Genomic DNA, 13132 nt, shown 5'->3' on the forward strand with positions numbered 1-13132 from the left:
TGAGCAGGCCACTCTGCCTGTCCGTTTTCAAGAGAAACACATTTTTACGGGGTCACTCCCTAGATGACAAGTGCCTAGAAGACCATCAAGGTGTTGCTCTGCCCATTAAGCTCAGGTGCTGGCACTGTTCGAGCCGAGGTCAGAGTTTAATGGTGGTGCCCATTGCTGTCCTTGCAGCTAAAATGGAAGTGCAAGAAGGAAGATGAGTCAAAAGGCGGCTACTCCAGAGATGTCCTCTTACAGCTTTTCCAGAAGGTCTGCCCTGCCACCTTCCCTCTTTCCCATCACTTCTGCCCGTACCTCAGCCAAAACCCTGAATCTCCACGCCTAAACTTCCCTTAACATCTCTGCCAGCCTTTTTTGCTGTCTCACAGACCACAGGGCAGCCCAGAGGCTTTCTCCGCCAGCGGCCATCTGGTTCTTGTGTTGCCATGTCCCCTCAGTCTCGTGTCGCCCTCCCTGCCCAGCTCTGGACCTTGCCATCTGGAGTGTGTGGGGAGAGACGGGGTGGGAAGGTGGCACAGAAGCCCCATCCCCTTTCCCACCTTTGGTGACAGTCTCAATCTTCAGTCCTTTGCCCAGGTCTCCTTTCCTTTGCTACCACATCGCAGCAAAAACCTTCTTTCTTTCCCATCTCTGATCCGTCTCTGGGAATTTAGCAACAAAGCATTATCGGCCAGCCAAAAATGCCCCGGCAGGCCTCAGGCCAACCCAGACTTGTCTTGCTCCCAAAGGCTGAGCCATGCTTACTAGGACCCCCTTGTCCTTACAGTATGGAGAGGTGCTTAACCTGGTGCTTTCTAGTAAGAAGGCTGGCACTGCTGTGGTAGAGTTCGCAACCATCAAGGCTGCGGTGAGTGCTGGGGGAGGCTTTGGGGGGCCATGGTGGCCCCACTATTTCAGAGTAGGAGCCAGTACTGTGGGCCTTCTGAGCTTAGGTATCCATACTCCCAGAGGCTCCCCCACCCCCCCACCAATTCCTGGGAGTAGAGGCACAGCAAGTGAAGATAAGGGAGAGCAGAGGCCAACTCTGTTTCCTGCTTCACACCCTCTACCCTCTACCCTCCTTTGGGAGCTGGCATCCCTCCAGGAATGTTTTGCCTCTCTCCCCACTCCCCAGTTAGAAGGCTTATACCCCCCACTCACCCATGAGGAGGGTTAAAGCTTCAGCCCATCATTGTGTGAGGGTTGCTTGGTTTTGTCTGGAGGATGACAGTGCTGGTTCTGGTTCTTTCTGCTGGTGTAGAAAGAGCCATTTTATGGCTGATTGGAGCCACAGGACCAGGACTGGGTACTGTGTTTGGCAGGAGCTGGCTGTCCAGAATGAAGTGGGCCTGGTTGATAACCCTCTGAAGATTTCCTGGTTGGAGGGACGACCGCAGGGTGGGAGGGGCCCCAGACACTCAGGACTGTCACAGGTAAGGAACCATACCTCTGTCAGCCGGGTCTGCTCAGGATTTGTGGGACCTTTTCCTGTCTGGGCTCTGCTCGGGGCCCTTTCCTCCCAAATCCAGGTTGTCAGGAGCAGAGTGAGACTGGCAGGTTTGCCAGCCTAAACAGGACTGGGATTCTGTCCTGACTCTTTCGGTCTCTGAGTGCTAGGACCCCAGCCCACACAGAATACTTAGATCTTACTTTCCCGCCACAACCCCGTGTCTGGCTGGGGCTCCTACCCTCACCCTGAGGGGCTTTTCTGGCCCCCAGGCTGCTTGGTTGTTGTGTGAAGCCCTGGGTGCTTTGGCTACCTGGTGCTGCAGGCTGCTTGAGCGCCCTCTTGTCCCCCGCCATTCCCACCGGCTCCTGTTCCCAGGGTGTCTGGAGCTGCCTGGGGCAGGGGCCAGCAGGCAAGAGGAAGCCTCCTCAGTACCAGCACTGGCGCCTCTGCCGGTCCCAGGGCGCTGCCTGCACAGATGCCTTGTGGTGTGGCACAGATCTGGCGCTGGCTCTCAGCCTTCCAGCTTTGTGAGGGTTTCTGTTCACCACCTGCACACACCTGGCCCTGGTTACACTGGCCCACTTTGGCAGGACAGAGAGCCTTTGGGCCCAGAGCTGTCCCTTCCCTGAAATGGCCCATGGATCTGTTGGGCGCCTCAGGCTGCCATGCTCACAGCCCACTCCGTGGGGGAGAGGGTCCCCAGGGTCTGCAGGACTTTGCTCTCATTGCCTCAGCTGTGCCTGCTCGCCTGTGTGCTCTCAGCTGGCTGGGAGTGTGGCCCAGGACCGGGACAGAGGAGAAGGATGAACAGGCAGGAGCCCTTCCTTAGAGACCTCATTCCCCACTATTAAGTTCCAGCATTTCACAGCCCCAGAGGACAGTCCATAGGCCATGTTACAAAGGACTTTATTCATTTTCTCCTGCATCCAGAGGGGAGCCTTTGAACTCCGCAAGTCTGCACAGAGGAGGGAAGAGGGAGGCTGTCGGTATAGGTATGGAAGCCGTGTGCGTCGAAGCTTCCTCTCCCTCTCTGCCAGGCTTGGAGAGGCCTGTGGTGTCAGAACCACGTGGCCAGCCAGTCTGAGTTCTGGTTGCAAGTCTTATGGCCAGGCCATGAGACGGGGGCAGTAGCACAGCCCTTGGCCTTGACCAGTGGGCCGGCCCTGGGTAGCAGGCCCCCATCGTCAGGGGGGTTGGGCAAGGCAGAGCTCCTCAATCCTGGTGGAGGATTCTGGAGACCTCCTGAGCTGCTTCACAGTAACAGCTTCGTGTCCATTCCCGATCCAGTTCTCCTATGCTCTTGGGGCAGAAAGGGAAATTTGCCACTGTTCCCGCTACATTTCCCAAGGGTTCCCATCACTAAAATTCTGGGAACTGCCCCAAGCACCCCTTTGCAGGCTGTGCCTGTGCCTTTGGCTGCCATTCCCTATAGCCTCCTTCCTTGGGCACCAGGCATGCTCTGGACAGCTGCCTGGGCGGCTTGTCTTGTCCATTTTTGGCAAGTGATTTGTTTGCCCTTCCCCCTGAGTTGTACTGTGCACCTCTACCTGCCTCTCTTTTTTTACTCTGCCAGTCCCTCCCCTTCCCTGCAGGTCCTGTTTATCCCCTTACCCCACTGTGCACTCATGGCTCCAGGCTATGGCCTAGACCCAATCTGCCTGCTAGGGCTTTCTCCAGTGATGTTCATGTTCAGCCAGCACTGTCAAAAGTGGTAGTCATTCATCACGTGTGGCTGCTGAACATTTGAAATGTGACTAGTGCAGCCATGGAACTAAATTCTTAATTTTACTTAATTTCAATTTGAACAGCCACACACAGTTAGTGGGTGGGACCCATTTTGCCTTGCCCTATCCTGTGATGCCTCTCTGTTAACAGTGGGTTCTAAGGGGCCGGTGCAGGACACCTGTCTGACCCGCGCAGTCTGCATGTCCTCCATTCCCCTGGACTCACCCTTTGTGCTGTCCTCCCCCCCTGCTGGCCTCTGCCCCGTCCCTGTGGTTACAGGCGTGGCCTCCCTTGCCCAGCCCAGCCAACTGCCTTCAGGGCTTCTGCCACCAAGTGCCCCCTCACAGCACTTCCAGCTTGCCTCTGTGCCTCCGCTCCCAGGTGATGTGGAGGACTTCAGGACCTGGAGGGCAGGCATGACCCTGGATTTCTCTTCCTAATTCTCCTGAATCTGCAGCTGTACCCTCCTTCCAGGCTTCCGGCTCTTCCAGTGACCCCACCTCTGCCCACCCGCACCCCATTCAGAAGCTAGGTTCACTCGGAAATTGCTCCCTCAGCATCTGTAGAACTTCCTCAAGAAGTGAAATCCCCAGGTCCACTTTGAAGGAGAAGAAGGGATCACTGAGGTCTGGAGCAGGTGTCCCCTGGAAGGGGGGAGTGTCCAGAAGGTCATTGTCAGAGTAGTGGTGGAGGGCGCCTGCCAGTGAGAGCGCAGAAGGCAGGGTGGCCGAGTAGGCCGTGTGGTAGGCGGGCGGGGGCTCCAGGATGTTGGGGCAGCTGGAGCTCTCTCGGTAGAGGCGGGGAGGCTTGGGCGGGGCCAGCAGGGTGGCCCGGGGCTGCTCGTCCCCCCACAGAGGCAGGCGCCGGCCATCTGGCCGCCCTCGCAACTCCCGGATGACTTCTCGGTTGCTGTACTCCTCATGGTCCCCGCCAGCCGTACTCGCCTGGCTGAGCACGCTGCCCTGTCGCCGGAGTCGCCGTGGCCGCCCCAGGCTCAGTCGCTTGAAGAAGGAGGCATTGCGGAAGGAGCCTTTCCGCCAGGTCTCCATGGCATGCAGGGGAGCCAGCAGACAAGCAGCCCAGTTCAAGAGTAGCTAGTCACCATGGGGTCCCTGCTGGAGCAGTGACTGGCTAGAGCGTGGGGACAGCCCTGGCTAGAAGCACAGACTTTTGGCCAGCATCTTGGGCGGCAGCAAGAGGTCCTGGGACGAGGGTGCTTTTGTCTGGGAGAGCTGAGGGGTGGGAGTTCCTGGCAACAGGAGTTTCCCAGAGGGATAGGCTTGGCCTGGTTACTTGATCCGACAGTGGGGAAAAACCCCAGGAGGAAGAAAGCAGCACTTACTGGAGTCGCAGTGCGGGCAGCCCCATCTGAGGTGCCAATGATGGATGTCGCGGTGCTGGAGCGGCCTGGGCTGCTTCCCTGGGGGCCGCCGCTCTGGGTGGGCCTGAGCTCACCTTGCCTTCCCGTCCCCGGAACTTGGCCTCTCCGCCGCAGCGCCCGGACTCTGATGAGTGGCTTGGCTGTTTGTGCCGGTGTGTGGCAGTGGGGATTGTTGTTTTCAGGTGACTCAGTCAGGTGGGAAGCCAGGTTTCATGCTCTTAGGTAATTGCAGCATCCGAGGGCTGGGATTGGGCCAGCTGTGGCCAACACCCCCGGGCACTGGGGAGCTTCGGATTCCCCTGAGGACTCTCTGGGGGCAGCCCTGCTTTGTGCGTCACCACTGTTGCTTCCTTTTCCCCCTGCAGCCTCTCTGCCTGGGGCCCTAACCCCCTTCAGCCCCCAAGTGTCTGTGAGGGAGGGGCCCCAGGAGGGTGGGTATTAATTGAAAGGCAGGCATGTGGAACAGTTGTTGGGGAAGGAAGAGAGACCTGTCACTAGTGTGGGTGACTCAGTCCTGGGGCCTGGTGACAGGCCCTCATTAGCCAAACCTGCAGGTACGAGGGGGAAGAGGCAGAGGGTGTGTTAACGGGAAGCAGCCCCATGCCTATAAAGGGCTGGCCCCTCCCTCGGCTGGGCTCAGGGCATGCCAGGGTGCCTCTGAGGTTTGCTCTGCAGGGCAGCCTTACCTTGGAAATGGGGGAGCTGCTCTCCCCATGGCCTGACACCCAGTCTGGCAGTTTCTCATCTTCCTGGATTTACTCCCATAGCCTCAGGGCAGGAGGGAGCAGTTGAGGGCCGAGGTCCTGCTGCCTCCTCCTGCCTTGCTCCAGTCCTTCCCCTTGGGTCACCTGCGCCTTCTTTGGGGTCCCCCCGCTGTGGAAAGGGCTGAGCCACACAGGGCTGCCTTAAAGTGTCAGCTGTGCCCTGGGCCAGGTTAGGTAGGTGGGCCTGGCTGGGAGGGCTCTTGTTCTGGGACAGAGAAGGAGGCTGGAATGGTTAGAGAAGTGGCGGGCGGTGGGGGGGTGCTGGTCCTGGGCTGAGTCACACTTCCTGGTTCTGTACAGCCCTAACCTCAAACCAGTTGGCCATGGTCTGGCATCTTAACCCGGGTCACTCCCTTCATATTCCCCAGGTCACTGACCACTGAACCTCCCCCAGCTTATTAGTGAGCGAGCACTCGCTGGGTCTGCCGCAGGACAGGCTCTGCAGTTGGCTGTGTCCGCACCCCCTGGCCTGGCTTACTGTGTGCCAGCTCAGGTGGGCCTCACGCTTCACACAGCTTTAGCTATACTGATGGAAGAAGTGCTTTGGTCCCTGCGGTCGACCCTATGGCAGTGTGGGGTTGGAGGGGGTGGGAGGATCGGAGCTCCATCGCAGGGCTGCCTCTTGGGCCCACAACACTGGCATGTTGGGTTGGTTGTTTATTAGTCTTTTGATTATTGACATATAGCACTGCTTACTCCCCCGCACTGTGCTGGCAAGATCATAAAAGAAAAAGGCACGGGCCCTGCCCTCCAGCAGGCCTGGTGTGTATTTTTAGGAGGGGAGTGGCCTCATGCGTGTTTCTCTCTCCTTCCAGTGCGGGGGCTGACAGAGGCTGGTTTTAGGGCAGGGCTCCCCGCTCTGGTGTCCAGGCAGGAGCCAAGTGTGCACCGCGGGAAGGTGGGCAGCCGGGAGGGGGTGGTGGTCTCGCAGAGCCCAGGGCATTTCTGTCCCTCTGACAGTGTCATCACTGGAAACCTGTGAGAAGCAGGAGCCACAGGAGGCGGAAAGGAGTGTCAAATAAAGGGCGGGGAGGCAATGAAGGGTGACGGCCTGGCCCTGGCGGGCGCATGGAGTGATTCAGCCCAAGATGGAGCAGGGCTGACTGTGGGTGGAAGGCCTGGGGGGCGGGGGCTGATAGCTGCTCCGGATGGAGGAGAGGAGGGCCCGCTGAGAAGTATGGGGCCTCCTCACTCCCTGACTCAGGACTAGTTCTGCCTAGGCCAGCTCTCCAAGTCTGGAATGTGGGGCTGCAACCTGCTGCCCTGACCGACTTCCCCTGGTTGCCCCCTGCCCCCCAGGGCTCAGTGCTGTCAGAGAGGGACTACGAGAGCCTCGTCATGATGCGCATGCGCCAGGCAGCAGAGCGGCAACAGCTGATCGCCCAGATGCAGCGGGAGGACGAGGTGGGGCAGCCCACGTAGTCTTCTAACTCCAGCCCACTCACCCACAGCCCCCTTCTTGAACGTCACCAATAAACCTTTCTTTTTTCTTTTTCTTGTTTTTTTTTTTTTTTTTACAAGAATCTACCTCTAATGCATATGTAGGTGTAGGGTGCTGGCCCAACCAAGTGCGTCCCTGATTCCTGGACTCTGCCCGAGAGGGTTCCACCCAGGGCTGGCTCTCCCTCCCCGGGAGTGAGCCGACCCCCAGGGAGGGGCTCTGCGCAGTGAAAGTCAGTGGGCCAGCAGAACAGAGGAGCAAGCACTTGACACAGGCCTTTATTGGCTTGGACCAGGTATGCAGGACCCTCCCGCCCAGTCCTGGGCTGTGCTCCTTGGGGGCTCCCAGTTCCCGGCCAGGGACAGCCTGGCTCTTTCCGGCCCCTCAACCTGCGCACAAAACACGGCCTCCTCCAGGGCTCTCAGCCAGGCCAAAAAGCTGGAGGGGCAGCTGGGAGCACCAGGGCAAGGGCCCTGCCCTCTCACCCCATCCTCTGGGGCTGAGGCAGGTTTCAGAAAAGGCCATTCACAGCCCAGTGGTGCCCGGCTAAGGAAAATGACAATTTGGGAAGAGAGGGGCCAGGCAGTGAGTGAATGGGGACTCAGGATCAGGGCCCGTGGCATCCACTCATAAAAGGGGTGCTCTGTGTGCTCCTCAGTGTGAGAGGGTCACTCCTTGTGCAGGCACCACACCAGGGTCTGGCCCACCCCCGTCATGCTCAGCACACGGAAGCCCCTGCGTTCCAGTTTGTCCAGCACTATGCGAGGAGGATCGCTGACAAAGTACTCATAACTGTGAAGAGAAGGGGGAGAGGGGACAGCGTCAGAGGGCACGCAGCACCAACTCCCCGCACAGATGTCTGCTCATGACAAGGCTGGGTCAGGAATCCTTGTCCTGACGGATACTTGCTGGGTGCCTTCTAGTGCCAGGCTAAGTGCACACTCCCTGCTGCCTCCCCCGCCAAGCACTGGGCTTGCATATCTTGTTCCTTCCTCCCAACAACCTAAGGAAGGTACCATGATTGCTCCCATTTTATAAACAAGAAATCTTGGAGGAGTTGGGTAGCTTTCCAAATGTCATTGGGATCGCAGAACCCACGTTAGTCTGACGATAGCCCCATATGCATGGGGCCACTGTGCTTTTCAGGAGGAATGACCTGTTCTCTCCAGGGTGCCCCCCAGGGCTCTGCCCCCTCTCGCTGCCCTGCCTGTCCCATGGTCCTGGAGCAGCAGGTTGACTCCTAATAGCTCCTGGCTCTGGGTGCTGCTCTCTGGCATAGGGAATGCTGGCTGTCTCTTTCAGGGCTGATTGACTGTGAAGGGTTGTCAGAGAGATAAAGGGCTCAAGCCCCAAGCTGGGCATCTGGAGGCAAATGCCTCCTGGTAAAGGAATGGGGTTGGGTTCAGCCCTCCAACTCTGACCCAAGGGGCTGGAGCTAGCTTGCCTCCTTTCTCCCCTCTTTGAACTGGGGCTCATTCTTACAGCACTTCTCTCGAGCTCCAAGCCTGTGGAGCTGGTGTGAAGAACGCCAGGGGAAGTGGCCAAGTCTCCAGGCAGCAGCCGAGCTGAAAGTAGGACCCACGCTGCCTCGCCTATTTGTAGAGTTTAGCTATCTTACTTAGCCAGCCGGAGGGAAACCTTTCTCTCTGTGCTGGTCTTTGTCTCAATGGGGTCCAGCTCTGAGATGAGAGGGCAGGGCAAGGAGCAGACCACTTATGGAGTCCTCCACACAGCTGGACTCTGTCCTCAGGTTTCCTTGTGAACGGAGGGCCAGTGAGAAAAATTTCGGAGCAAGCTGGGGGGCTGCGGTAAAGCCACAGACAGGACTGACCCCACAGAGGACAGAGCCCCATGATGCAGGCAGGGCCTCTGAGGCTGGGCACTGGCATCGTCCCTGGGCTTGGCTGTGTAAAGGAAACAGGGACACTGCTTGGGGGGCTGCAGGGGAAGATCCTTAAGAATGCCGCTACTTACAAGTTGTTTCCCAAGGCGCTTCTCTTGGAGGCCCCCAGATACTGCATCAGCTCTGGATCTGAGTGTTCATCGCCCACCATGGTAGGGCCCACCTCCTGCAAGACAAGCCACAAGGGCTGCTTGGCTGGCTGCCAGGGAGAGGGAGAAGGGCTCTCTGCCCTTCCTCCCCTGCCTGTTGGCCCTGAGCCAGTTCAGGGCTGGACAGGGTGCTGAGGAAAACGGGGGGCTGAGCATGAGCTGGGAAAGGGTGGAGCCCTCAGTGATCAGGCCAGGCGGTGTGAGGCGTCCCTAGCCCTTCCAGGCCGAGCTGGTCATTGCCTGCCTCCTGGCATCTTCCTGCCGGGCATCACTACCCATGTTTGTGTGTCTCAGAATCACCTGGAAAACAAATGAAAACCGGTCCACACAAAAACTGGTACGGGAGTGTTCATCACAGCGTTATTCACAAGACCCAAAAAGGGGGAGACAGCCTAAGTGTTTGTCATCTGACAATCGGATGAACTGATGGAGCCACACAGCGGGATCGTACCCAGCAAAACAGAGGAATGGGTAAGTACCTGTGCTCCCTACAATACAGATGAACTTCGAAAATGCACAAGTGAAAGAAGCCAGACATGGAAGTAATTAGTGGTTACCTAGGGCTAGGGGGCTCAGGTGCAGTGAGGAGTGACTGCTAAGATACAGGGCATGGCTACAGGGTGTCTTTTCAAGGGAATGGAAATGTTTTAAAGTTGGTTGTAGTGATGGCTGCACGACTCGAGTATGCTTTAAAAAATAAGGAATTGTAGGGGCACCTGGGTGGCTCAGTGGGTTAAAGCCTCTGCCTTCGGCTCAGGTCATGATCTCAGGGTCCTGGGATCAAGCCCCGTATTGGGCTCTCTGCTCAGCAGGGAACCTGCTTCCTCCTCTCTCTGCCTGCCTCTCTGACTCCTTGTGATTTCTCTGTCTCTGTCAAGTTAATAAATAAAATCTTTAAAAAAAAAATAAGGAATTGTACACTTTAAATTGGTGTGTTCTTTGAGATGTATGCTATATATCAGTAAAGCTGTCATATATATTATATAATTATATATAATATTTAATAATATATACACATATGTGTGTATGTGTATATATATATATTTTATTTTATTTTATTTTATTTTATTTTTAATTGCCGAAGAGCACTGAATTCCCCAGCCCCAGGAGTAGAGAGTATTTTGGGAGGTCTGGGAAGGGGCCCAGGAGTGCACATTTTAACTGCCCAAGTAACTGGTTCTCTAGGGCACTGCCAGGACCTCACCTGTCCCACGGCAACCCCACCACCTGCACCCACTGTCTCCATCTCAGGGGACCTGTGCATGCGCTGACGGGGTGGGAAAGAACGGAGGTGCCGGCTGGGCTGCCCAGTTGAACCATTCTGAATTTAAAAGGGGATTCCTGGGGCGACCAGGACTGTCTTGGATGAGGAAATTGTACCCAGAGAAAGGGGCATCACTTCTGACTCCGGAATGGCCTCCCCACCTCTAACCACAGGTCCTGTCTCCCTTCTTTCTCTCCTAAAGGTTTTCTGGAAGTACCGAGGGTGCTGTTAGTAGCTGTGGATGGGCCAGTCCCTTGGCATAGGTGTTTTAGTGTCTTAGCACGTTGTTTTCTTTTCCAAATCTCTTTTCCCCAAAGTATTTCCACTCCCACCCACCCCCACCCCACCCCACCCCCTGCGGAGTCGCTCTCTGTAGGGCAATGGGTGCTGTACGCAGGAGGCCAGGCTTTCCTGGCTTCCTTGGATGGGCAGGTAGGACAGGAACCTCAAGGGCCCTGAGCTCACTCTGCCGGCGGGGACGCACGCACCCTACCCGCTTCGCGGCCCTGGAAGCGCGCGCGGACCAGAACTTCCCGAACCCCGCGATCCCAGCCGAGTCCGCTTCCCCAGCCCCCAACCTGCAGCCCGAGGGGGCGTGTCCCGGCCGGCTTCCGGGTCCAGTCTCTGGCCGGCGCTGCCCGAGAGGGAGGCGCCAAGGTGCTGTGGAAGCTCCCTCTGCCCCCGTCCGGCCCCAAACAACTCCATCCCAACTCGCAGGGCGCGGGTACTCACCATGCGGATCTGGGTGCTGATGAGCACGTAGGGCATGGTGCGCGCGTCCCGGCCGGGCTCCCACCCAGGGCTTTGGGCTCTGCGCCGACGCCAGCCCTCGAGCTCCGGGACTGCGCCCGCCGCCCAGAGTCCAGTTACTCCAGCTCTGGCCTCGGGCGGTGCCAATCCCAGTGCGCCCGGCCCGTGACTGCCGCGGCCGGCCAATCGGGAGCGGGCACCCGTGACGCGCCCCCGCACTTGACGATTTGGTCCGCCTCCTGCCCTCAGGGCCGTGCTCTGGGACATTGCCTTGGGACGTTGGCGCGCACCCTCTGCCTGGAGTGGGGGGTGGTCTAGCGGGCTAGGCGGGCTGCGGCGGGGCGTGCTGTAAAGCGTGCGTGTTGACCGTGCGCCCGCTTTCTGCAACATCTTGGGCACTAGGTTCCAAAGTCCTGCTGGTGCCCGTCCCCGTTGAAGCAGAGCAGGAAAGAATCCGGGTCTCTCCGGAAAGGTCCCTCCCAAGCTCAAGCCCTCCCCACCCAGGGACGCCTCTAAAGCTCTTAGTGGATCCCCACTTCTGGTCCCCAGGACACATTCTCCGGGGACTCCGTCAGCGCACGGGAGACAGGGGTGGGACGCTTGTGGCTACAGCTAGAATAACTGTTTCGTGTGCACCGCGCCTTTCCTCCTCCCTGAATGTAATTCCTAGTGCAACGGCCGAACCTTGCATTTCTGTGTTCCCATAGGTAAATCTATAGAGGAACCTCATGAGCGTTTGGCTGTGTGTCAGTCCCCGAGCGATTTAAACCAATGGAATCTGGCCCCCACTTTGGAGAGCTTCCCGCGAAGCTGGAGAGATGCAGCGCACGCGCGCGAAATCACAAGGCAACAACTGAGGCAAAAAGAAACTACATTCCCGGACACCAGCCCCCGATCAGAGGGCAGCAAGTGCACTTGGTGTGTCCACGCCCTCATCTCGGTGTTTCAAAATCTGAAAACTCAAAAGATTCTCTACCCGCCTTGTGATTGGTTCTCTAAAAAACAAAGCAAAAACAAAACAAAATAGAACAAAACAAAAAATAGCCTGTAACCTTCTCTGGCCCTTGAACAATCTTCTCGTCCCTGAAGGGCCCTTACAGGCCTGCTCTGTGCCTCCAGCAGCTTGACAGATGTGGAGAGCACTGGAAGGGAAAGAGGCAGTTGTAATCCTAAAGGACTCTTTGAGGTCTGTTTGACTATTCTGCACTCCCTCGGCCTATTCTCCACCTCCAAAACTAATACTTTAGCTGGAGAGAGAAGATCCGCATGTCTAACGAAGGAGTCATTAAAAGATTACTACTCAGGCCATATAAAGAACTGCTACAAATCAACAACAACAACAACAAAAAGATAAATCAATAGAAAAAACATAGGCAAATGACTTGAATAGGCACTTTCAAAAGAGGGAATGGAAATGGCCGGTAAACCGATAACATGATGTCCAATATCACTAGAAATTCCAGAAATGCAAATCACACTGTATTTTATTTTCTATTTTAAAGAGTCATTTATTTTTATTTTTTTGAAGATTTTATTTATTTGACAGACCATGACCTGAGTGGAAACCAAGAATCTGAGGCTTAACCAACTGAGCTGCCCGGGTGCCCCTCAAACTATACATATATTTTTAAAGATTTTATTTATTTATTTGAGAGGGAGAGTGAGGGAGAGACAGAGCATGAGTGCAGGGAGGAGCAGAGGGAGAGGGAGAAGCAGACTCTCTGCCGCAGGGAGCCTGATGTGGGGCTTGATCCCAGGGCTCTGGAATCATGACCTGAGCCAAAGGCAGACCCTTAACCAACCCAGCCACCCACGTGCCCCTCAAACTACATTTTAAGCCACAATGAGATACTACTATAATGATTTGCTAAATTAATAGATAAATCTGTAAACACTGAATGTTGGTGGAAAGGTCTAACAATAGGGAACATTACTGTTGGGACTGGAAAGTGTTACGATTGATACACCTTGGAAAACAACGTAGCTTCCTCTAACAAAGCTGAAATTGTGCATGGGTATGACCTAGCTAAACCCAACCTAGATAAACCTCAGGAAAACTCACTCATCAGGATGCATGTATAAGATTATCATATCATAAGCAACCTGGGTGGCTCGGTCGGTGAAGGGTCTGCCTTCATCTAAGGTCATGATCCCAGGGTCCTAGGATCGAGTCCCACATCAGGCTCTCTGCTCAGTGAAGAGCCTGCTTCTCCTTCTCCCTCAGCCTGCCATTCTGCCTACTTGTGATCTCTGTCTGTCAAATGAATAAATAAAATCTTTAAAAAAAAGAGTGGAGTGAGTTTTTGGTTGATTGATACAA

The 13132-nt window shown here is 56.2% G+C and overlaps 3 protein-coding genes across 4 annotated transcripts in view; 1 reads left to right on the plus strand and 2 right to left on the minus strand.

Annotated features, from left to right (window-relative positions):
* DNAJC17 (DnaJ heat shock protein family (Hsp40) member C17) overlaps positions 1-6800 on the plus strand; it is a 36976-nt gene extending 30176 nt beyond the window's left edge. The window contains exons 8-12 of one of the 2 annotated variants that reach the window (XR_014312995.1): positions 178-255; positions 773-853; positions 1308-1418; positions 5674-5798; positions 6605-6800. Coding sequence is in view for 1 of the 2 variants with exons in the window: in XM_082735587.1 (XP_082591713.1) it covers positions 178-255; positions 773-853; positions 1308-1418; positions 6605-6727 (393 nt within the window). In the remaining variant the exon portion in view is untranslated. The remainder of the gene's footprint in view (positions 1-177; positions 256-772; positions 854-1307; positions 1419-5673; positions 5799-6604) is intronic. The other variant, XM_082735587.1, reaches the window with a different exon arrangement.
* On the minus strand, positions 2326-4209 carry LOC309867150 (uncharacterized protein C15orf62, mitochondrial; the record flags this gene model as incomplete). Its single annotated transcript, XM_082735597.1, has 1 exon — positions 2326-4209. The coding sequence occupies one exon, from the start codon at positions 4207-4209 to the stop codon at positions 3682-3684; it is 528 nt and encodes a 175-aa protein (XP_082591723.1). The 3' UTR covers positions 2326-3681.
* Positions 6801-7008: 208 nt separating the features above from the next.
* Positions 7009-10987, minus strand: GCHFR (GTP cyclohydrolase I feedback regulator). The gene is made up of 3 exons (XM_082735590.1): positions 10795-10987; positions 8721-8815; positions 7009-7538 (listed from the first exon to the last, which is right to left on the minus strand). The coding sequence occupies exons 1-3, from the start codon at positions 10828-10830 to the stop codon at positions 7415-7417; spliced, it is 255 nt and encodes an 84-aa protein (XP_082591716.1). The 5' UTR covers positions 10831-10987; the 3' UTR covers positions 7009-7414.
* Positions 10988-13132: the final 2145 nt, after the last annotated feature.

Source organism: Mustela nivalis (assembly GCF_964662115.1).
Source record: "Mustela nivalis genome assembly, chromosome: 6".
Taxonomy (NCBI): Eukaryota; Metazoa; Chordata; class Mammalia; order Carnivora; family Mustelidae; genus Mustela; species Mustela nivalis.

Coding starts and splice junctions, on each gene's coding strand:
- GCHFR (XM_082735590.1), bottom strand. CDS start 10,830: ATGCCCTACGTGCTCATCAGCACCCAGATCCGCATG. Junction 8,816..10,794: donor TCAGCACCCAGATCCGCATG/GTGAGTACCCGC, acceptor CTTGTCTTGCAG/GAGGTGGGCCCTACCATGGT. Junction 7,539..8,720: donor AGCGCCTTGGGAAACAACTT/GTAAGTAGCGGC, acceptor TTCTCTTCACAG/TTATGAGTACTTTGTCAGCG.